The sequence below is a fragment of the Malurus melanocephalus genome, unplaced genomic scaffold, assembly GCF_030028575.1.
Source record: "Malurus melanocephalus ecotype Western Australia unplaced genomic scaffold, MMel_1.1 scaffold_18, whole genome shotgun sequence".
NCBI lineage: Eukaryota > Metazoa > Chordata > Aves > Passeriformes > Maluridae > Malurus > Malurus melanocephalus.
In genome coordinates this window covers 4305973-4315449 of record NW_026623250.1, presented here as the reverse complement: position 1 = coordinate 4315449, position 9477 = coordinate 4305973, and the positions used below count along the sequence as shown (strand labels likewise).

Here is a 9477-nt window from a genome sequence, read left to right as displayed (position 1 = left end):
TTTTGGGGATGAAGGTGGTTGGAATGGGATGGAAACAAATCATTCCGGACATGGGCCACCACTCAGCTTCTGCAAGTGTGAATGGTCCCAAAAAATTGCTGAAATACATGCAGAGAATGTGAAACTGTTTCTGTGGATTTTAGAGCAAAAAGTGTACCTAATCTGCATGCACCATGGCTGTGCCACCACAGCAGGCTTGCTATGTCATTAACAGATAGACGCAATAGACAGTAATGTTTTCAGTTGTTTGTGGGGTTTTTATTGAACAATAATAATATTACACTTTTTAAAACCAACTTGCTTATTAGATTTACATTCAAGAACTCATAATGTCATTTATGACACGGTTGCAAAATAATAATGTATGCAATATTTACTACATTCTTTAAATATTTCTCATCAGTCTGCTGGAAGACTGTGGGTTTGATCCTGCTTTCACTGAAATCAAGAAAAAATTATATTTGGTATCAGTAGATTAAAATCAATACACTTGCTTGTAAATAGCCCAAGATAATGTTCCCTCTCAGACCCTGTTGTTCATTACAGTTAAAAATGTGGTATTAAGCTAGTTTGAGATTTATGTTTATGCRTCTCCAATTATCACGGCAAGGGAACCTGCACTTCTATCCTGACATTTGGATGTCTACCGCTGTCATCAGCCTCTTGTTGCAGATCAGCATGATTCATGTCTGCTTTCCCAGGTGAAAGCATCCAGCTTYCACGAATGTTGACTTTGGATCAGCTCTTTAAGGACATTAAAGTTTCTGTTGTTCATAGTTTTAAAAGTATGCTCTCAGATCGTGAACTAATCTCTGGCTGCTGTACTGTGTGTTCCTTCTTTTACTGCAGTCATTGTAAAGCTCACGTTGATTTCAAAGGAAATATTAAAATCAAGCCACATTTCCAGTGAGAGTGCTGGCATTACAAGGCAGTTCCTAAACTCATGGAATCCAGGTTTGCTCTGACACAGTGATGTTAATTTTCATTATCTGTGGATCTGGTTGTTTCCAGACATTTTAGCAGACTCATCTCAATGGTGATTTTTGACACACATTTATTATCCAGTTTTGTATGAGGGACTGCCTGTTCCTGTAATGCTCCAGCACATGAAAGCTTTTCTTCTGGCTGAAACRGGACCACTTGCTCATGCAACTGGGAAACAAAGGACTGGGTACCAAAATACTGCAGTCTGTGGCTGCACTACGACTCGCTGAGGGTCTGCATCTACCCTACCCTGGATCAAATAAACTCGCCATGAGTCATATCTGGGCCATAGCCAGCAGTGAAGATGGAAAGTATGAAGGTCCTTTTGCTGACCTTTCACCACTCTTCCCCAAGAAATGCAGATGTCACCTTAATGACACCAGCTAGTTGGTTTATAGAAACATATATATTTAAATAATGATAAGCAGCTTCTTTTGTTTCAGATCCCCTTCTACAAATCGGTATGATTTACCAATCTGCTGTTCCTATGTACAAAATTTAACTTTAGAAATACACCTAAATACAATATATGTCTGCAGTGTCTTGCCATAGTTATTCACAATGCATAAACTGAAATGCTGGGAGTTTTCTCACTGAAGAAAGGCATATTGATCTCTGAAGAATTGTCACCAAACTTCCAAAAACCAGAAAATCTATAAGAACTAATGTTGGTTTATTGATTTCACATTGTTGTGCTCCTGTGCTATTACTTTTGAGATTCAAAGGTGTTGCTTTATATGCGGAATGTTGTTGAAATGTGTTTCTTGTTGGCTCCTCGTCAATAGTATCGCTCTCCCAAACTGTCCCTKTAACTCAGTGAGAGCTTTCCCAGCCTCAGGCTGCAAGAGTCAACCTCTGACATTATTTATATGATCATGTTGGGTTTTCAGTATTACTATACATCCAAAAAGCCACAATACATTTCTCTTTTCAAATACTTATCAAAACAAATATCAAAAGTCATATACACTGTACAGTCTATTTTTAAGTAAACATTTTTCTCATTAGAAACAGGACACATTTGACCTTCAGAGATTACATTTCCATATGTTATAGATCTATTTTGTTCTTAAAGTGTGTTGTTGCATATGCAATAACCTGTGAGAAATGCATTCTTTGAAAGTCTTAGGAGAGTAAGTAAATATCAGCGAGGATTTAGCCATTTCATTACTGGAGAGCGAACAGCTTTCTCTTTAACAATTTCCTCTTTTACAGAATTTCCATCTCCTGATGCCATGTCATTGTCTGAAAAAAAAACCACAAAAATAAAGGTGGGTTTTATGAACATGAATGCTTTAAAATATTGTCCTGCAGTAATGTCCCTGGTTCTAGGAATACTTCAGAAAATTCTTAACTGACAGTTTTGCAGAAAACTCACTAAATTACCTCCAATTACCTAGCTTCAAATTTACTTTTTATACCAAATTAAGGCATAAGTCATACCTGTTTTCTAGTATTAGAAAGCATAAGGCTGACGATTTGAGTTAGTTTCCAGTTCTGACTGCAACAGTCCCTCCAGTGTAATATGGGACCAGGCAACATATCCACAATAACTACAGCGATAAATTAAACTCCCCTGCAGCTATTCTCTGACTGAGGCCAGCTGGCATGGAATAGTGCATGCCACTAAACTCTCTTACTCTCCAAAAATAGGTAAAAGATATTCCGTTGGTCAGTCACTGGCTGACACTGATTTCTGAGCTCTGGCTAAGGTTTTTGGCACAGCTAGCTGGCCTAAGACAAAGCATGCTGTCCACTGCCCTACTGTTTGACCATGAAAGGAGTCTAATTGCAATGTACAGGAGCATACCCTGACACCTTTCAGTTTGCTAGGGTGCAGGTAGATATACGGTCTTTGTAAAAGATACRGGTTCGAAACTTACATGTTTAAAATACAGAAGCATTTACAGCTGTTTCAATTCACTGAATATAGCACTTAGATGCTATAGTTGCTTCTGAAGACCACTTTTAACAAAACTCTGTGTCACCACCCCACAGAGTACTAACTACTTGTAGTGTTTCTGGGGTCAGCTAATGGTGACAGACCTCTGAGGACAGCAATGATTGTGAAACTTTTGCAAGGGTTAAAAACACCATTTGTTTCCATGCAGTGGATATCTCATTCTGGCTGGGATAATTCAAGCAGCTAAACAATGAAGCAGCAGAAAGTCTGGGACCAAAAGTAAGGGACAAAGAGGAAAGGGGAGGAAGAACTGATAAAAATAGGCTGTCTAGGAAGATTTGGAATATAGGCTATATACAGAAAAAAACCAAGCACCTTTATTATCTTGGCATCATCAGCAATAAATGGAGCATGGAAAGGCAAAAGAACACAATCAATCATGTAGAAAAAACATAAAAATATCAGGGGTGATCAATCTTGTAAGAGGTTTTTTTTTTTTTTTTTGCAGAACATTTAAAATGGGATATGAGCATAAGCTGAAAAAGTTTTCTTCAATCTAAGGTGTAACTTTCTCTAAGCGGAGAGTGGGACGAAGATAAATCATGTATTAAGACGCAAAGTCCATATAGCTTATTATAACAGAAGAAAATTAAAAATTGCACACAAACTGCAGTTAGAAAAGAAATAAAATCCAAAGACCTTTAGATGAAACCCTATGAAAGCTCCCAGTAGGCATAGGATTAAATCTCTGTTGTTTTTTTTTTTAACTTCTGCACATTTGTATTTCTTTTGGTTTGTGTTTATATTTAGAGTAAACATCATTCAGTCAAATATATTTCAGTATCATCAGGTGGGAAAAAAAGGGAAAAATTTTTTATTCCACCTTGAAAAATGTCAGTGGTCTTTCCTTGGTGCATAAAAAATACTCCAGTTTCTCACACTCCCTTTTTTTTCCCTGKTTTTTTTCCTGCTAATTCTGGAAAGATCTATCACAAGCTTTAGACAAACTGTAAAGGTAAGAGCTTAGAGATACTGTGACAAATTACTATAACAAAACATTTCATAAAACTGTTCCCTGACAGCTGAAAACACATAAAGCTTTGTCTTCACAGGGAAAAAAAATTGTTGTTGTTGCTATGTCTTAGCTAACAGCAGTAAATGCAATGTAGTGAAATCTTATTCTACAAAACAACTACACATATTAAATCTGAGCTGCCTTATGCAAACCCTAGTACACCATCCCATTGCACAGGTGATGTCCTGCTAGCACATGCAACAGCTGCAAAATATTTCAAGAAGTTTTTACCATGTGTCACAGCTCACCTAATTCCTTAACACATGTTAAGAGAGCTACAAATAAAGAAAATAAATGTACCTTGTGTTGTTAATACACAGCTCCACCAAAGCACCTGTCACTCACGTACAGCATCCACTGCGTGGTAGCGGATCATGTGCAAGGTATTTTCTGCTAAAATCAATTGTTCTGCGAAGTCTTACCTGTGTGTGAAGCTATTTTTCGTCGACTTGGAGGCTTTGAAGCAGAAAGTTGAAAAAATGGGAACTTCAAACACTTCCCTGTTACTCTGTCACAGATGCCAGAAGGACAGTTGCAGGTTTTCCTGCATTCCATTCCATAGCTACCATAGGGACACTCTGGAAAAAAAAATACAGCAAAGGAGTTCTCAGTGAACTGAGTCAGCTGCTGTCTCAATAGCTAGTCTGCTTGTATGCTTGAAAGTGGAAAGTCTTTGAGTGGAGGTCAGCTACACCTTAGCTACACAATTTCAGCATACTGGCTGCTTTTTACAAGTATTTCAGAGTATTAACAAACCTTGACACACGTTACACACAAAATTTCATTTCCTGTAACTTATTTACAATGGGTTAACAGTAATCCTTCTCTGAAACATTCTTAATAAGTGCACTCTTAGATAAAATTGTCTTAATTAAAGGCTGTATGAATATGTAAGTATGCAATTACAGAAGGTTTAGTTAAAGGACTAGCATTGAATTTAGAAAAGCAGATGACTTCATAAATTCCCTGAATTCACTATGTGATTCACTATGATACTATCTGACTTTCACGACAGTCGTGATTCAGAGCTGCAATCTGATGCTGGTGTGGGGCTGCTGTGGCCATGGCCAGCGCTCTGGGTGGCTGATGAAGCCCAACCGTAAGGAGCTATCCATCAAATGCACCCTCCACCTGGAGATGTTATTGGGTCCTGGGGAGGAGCCTTCCACCCAACACCTTCCCAAACTGCAAAGTTCCAGCTCAGCTGGATCTCCAGCCTAAAGACTGAGTGTGCTCTGAAGGGATTTCTGGCACTAAGGCGACTGTCTGGTTGTACTGCATCAGATCACATAATGCCCCAATTCAAACCTCACATCCCTGGGCAAGCTTGTGGGAAGCATTAAAGAGCAGCTGCTAGGATAGGACCAAAAGTTTTCCCAAGAAAATTAAGTCAGGTCAGGAGATTTGTCCTATCCCATAGCTGACACATATCACATATGGGATCACATAACTTCCCAGAGTGTTTAAACTAGAAGCTACAGCCCTTGTCCTCCTCTGCCTTGCTATTGAGCAGGATCTCAAATCCACGTTCTTAAATCCACGTTCTTAAATCCATTGTTAAAGAGATGGAGACCAGGAACGCCCATGTCCAACATATCCTTTTCATGTGCTGTAAAGCAGGAGATCATTCCAGGAGAAGTTTGAGATATCCTGGTAGAAAGGCCTTTATGTTGAGACTGTCCTTGCCAATGCAGGGTGCGTGGTCACCTTAAATGGCAAGGCCTGCAGAGGTTCTGATTCACCTTCTAAGGGCAGATGAACAATTTTCAGGGCTGAACCAAAGAACAATCTAGGCCAGACTTCCACAAAACCCTTCAGAAAGGTGACCTTAGTAAGCACAAACTATACCTCCCTCTTTATTTTGTCTCTCCTCTTCAGCTATAGGATCTCCTGATCCAAACATAGTTTCTGTGCACGTTACACCCCACAAGAGAATGATCCTTCTCAGTTTGTCCCGTCTCCTCTTGAATCAGTGCAAATGTTTAGCTTTGCCATTCAGCCTAGGTAATATGAAAATCAAGCTAATGGACAAAAGTGAAGCCAGTATTTTACAAGTCTCTTCATATCAAATGGATATGCTCTTACAAATGAAAAACCYTAGGAAATCATCCAGTTCCCTGAAAAGGAATGCACAGAGAGTCACTCCAGGATGGAGAATCTCATTAGGTTTCACCACACTCCCATTCCCAAGATGGACACTCTTTGACCTGTTGCTTGTCTGTATAAAACAAAAACAAAATCCTGCCCAAGTGAAAAAATATTTGAGTGCACAACCTCCCTGGGAGACAAACAAATAACATACATTACATGGAGCATCAGTCTGCCTGCTAGAGGTGCTCAGCCTGGAGAGATGGGATGCAAAGCTGTGCACAACAGCACAGAAAAAAGACTGAGCCCAAAGCACTTGGCTCTGTGTGGAATATTCCTGGCATTGATATGGCTCTTCAGATTTCATGAAACAGATCTGAGTCAACACTTCTTTTAGAAGGTTTTGGTTCAACAGGATTCTGCTCCTACCTAAATTGCAGATAGCTCCCAGTGATTTACTGGAAGCAAGGGCGCCAAAATGTAGTCTATTTTGGACAATAATGACATTGCTTCTGATAATAATATGATGCATTCCTCTAATAATAAAAACACCTCCAAAAATTGTTCTGCTCTGGAACATATATTGTCCATTTTAGAAATAAGAAATTGAAGCACAAAGAGTTCAGGTCATTTTTCCAGAACTTCAAAGTAAATCAGTAACAGGAAGCCAGAGAGAATTTGGCCATCCTTCATCTGTCAGTTATTACAAACATGGAAGTTATTAAAATGAGTGAGTGACCTGATATCATAGCTGTAAATTAATATATGAAATAACAATATCTGGCCCTATACTTTGCCTAAGAAAATTCACATACATACAGAGAGAAATTGTGCTATATCATAGTTGAGATGAAAAAAGAAAAATAATTGAAAATTGCATCCATAATATTTAGTGCCAATAAAAATATGGGGAATAGAAGCTTTAAACACCAATTTACAGTTGCAAGTAAGATATGGCTTTATTGAAATTAATGAGATGTTTTCCACTGACTGATTGAGAAAAAGCCCCAAACATTTTACTTCTCATTTTCTACAGAGCATCCAAGATTCAGCTATGGGGATTCAGATCTCATGTCCCAAAATATTTTTTTTTCCCATTCAAAGTGTGTTATTGCAAAGAAACTCCTATGAGGAAAGTGAAAAAGTACATACTAATTCAAAAGAATTGTTAATAGAATAGGGAGTATCTTGCACTGTGGTAATTTTTAATAAACTGGAGGTCAGTCAATTATCTCAGTAAAATATTCTTCTGGTGAGTTCACCAAAGATAAAATCTTTATGTATGGGTTCTACTATTTTGCAATAAAAGTACCATATTGGATTTCACACTCAGCCAYGCACGCAAGTTTCTTTAAATAAGGTAAATAAGTGTGTGCTGTATGTGAATCAGCCTGGATGATTTTTGCAGTTTCTGGTCCTAAGTCATTGCTTTAACTGAGTCTATTAATACCCCTGATATTTAACTGCCAAGATATCCCCACTTTTAAAGAAGTTGTTCTAAGGCTTATCTGTATGTACTTTCTGAAGTGGTACACAAACTCAGGAAAATTCACTGCATTAATGCTTCGCAAAGTCTTTTTTAAAAATAGTTAATTTTTAAAGAAATTCATTCTACTTCTTACAAATATTATACCTTCTCACCTTTTAAAGATTCCCCTGTTTACATGGAGTGAGAATAGCTCACAAATGAAAAATGCCATTATAGCCTCTGCCTGAAGAAATCAGAATGCAATATAACTGGAGTAAGCTGAAAGCAGTGCCTGGCTGCTCATCTCAGAGCCAGTTTCTGTTCTGTTACTCCCATTTTTCAGGCAGGGGAGTTTCTGTTTGCCTCCCCTGACCACATTCCTAGGATAGGTGAGCAGCTCAAAGACAGGACTAAATTAAACAGGACAAAGTCTCCAGGTACTCAAGCAAAATTGCTTTTTCCATCTCCCTGACCCCAGAGTGARCACCTGCTCCCTGGGCAGGCACCCGGCAGTGTCAGAGGGAGCATCACCCCCAGGAAAGTGCAGCAATGACAGAGACCTGTGACAAGGTTGGGTTTTCAGGATTAAAGTCTTTATAATTTATAGAAAGCCACCCACCAAATCAGCCAAAAGAACAAGGCTGGGTCTCCCAAACCCCACTCAAAAATCTCATCACCAAGCACGCTGTATTTCCTCACATATGTCCCCAGGCGTGATATTAATATTGTCATATTAATCACCCCGCCCTACTACATGTAACACCTTCTAATGACAGCAGGTATTTTTTTCCCTTATTTTTTGTGCTAGGGTTGACCTAGCACAAAACGGGAAAAACCCCGTTTTAGACCCTTGTGCATGTAGGTTGATACCAGATTGCCACAGTGGATACATACAATGAATATCATTACCTTTGCAGATACCAAATTCATCACCAAAGTCATCCTCCTCAGTGTAAAACTGGCACTTCAGCCCGGGACCACACTTGACACCATCCATGCCCGAGACAGTCCGATAGCAAGTCTCCCCCAGAGCGGCTGCACACACCCTGCAGCAGCCACAGTCATCCAGCACCGTTCTCTTGCAGCGCGCAGTACTTTTGCATGCATTGCTGTCACAGGGCTCAGGGCAATCTACTGCGTATTTGGCGCTCCAAGCAGCTCCAGCGRGCACGGGCATCAGGAGGAGTGTGAGGAACAGGAAGCCCTTCATGTCTTGCAGGGGTAAATTCTCCATGCCACAGAGCAGGTCTCAGTGCTCAGCCTGCTGGTGCTTCTTGCCGAGGGAAGCGGCGGTACGGAATCCAAAGTGGTAGCTGCACACATCAGCCTACAAGTTTATGGGCTTTATACAGTGTGTTGCCCACATGTTGCAGCGTCGTCAGCTTCCTCAATCCGGCAGCGCTGCTCCTGCCAGCCTCCCTTGTTTCAGTTTATGAAATCCAGGATGAAGGTTGGATTAGCACTCTGCTGCCATCCAGGAATTGAAAAGCCTGAGCTGATGTAATCTGTTATGTTTAGTTGGTTGTTTTGCATGAGGACTAAAAACTCTCTCACATCCGTTTCAAATGCTCAAGGACGTGGGGTTTAAATGACCTGTAATATGGCGTAATTCCCCTGGAACAGGAGAAACAGCTGAGGAAAATTTCTAAAAAAAAACCAAAAAAAAAAAAAAAAAAAACCCAAAAAAAAAAAAACAATCAACCCTGAGGAGTTGCATACCTTCCTGCAGGACAGGGATCGCTCTGACGCTGAGCACGCTGCTGACAGGAGAGCACTGCCTTGCTATCACGGCTTGTACGGCCAGAAGAAAATCTCAGTGAATCATCTTACTGCCGAAAGAATAATCTTTAATGGAATAAATCTTTGCCATACTCTTTTAGGGGATGTGGACAGTTATTTTGAGGAATTAAGTGAGAGCATGTCGTTTAACAGCCAAGCTCAGATTTTTCAGTAGTTTTT

General features: G+C 39.7%; 1 protein-coding gene across 1 annotated transcript; it reads right to left on the bottom strand.

Annotated features, from left to right (window-relative positions):
- Window positions 1-248: 248 nt before the first annotated feature.
- ESM1 (endothelial cell specific molecule 1) lies at window positions 249-9053 on the bottom strand. The gene is made up of 3 exons (XM_057389690.1): window positions 8428-9053; window positions 4385-4540; window positions 249-2229 (listed from the first exon to the last, which is right to left on the bottom strand). Exons 1-3 carry the CDS (start codon window positions 8750-8752, stop codon window positions 2129-2131), a joined length of 582 nt encoding a protein of 193 aa, XP_057245673.1. The 5' UTR covers window positions 8753-9053; the 3' UTR covers window positions 249-2128.
- Window positions 9054-9477: the final 424 nt, after the last annotated feature.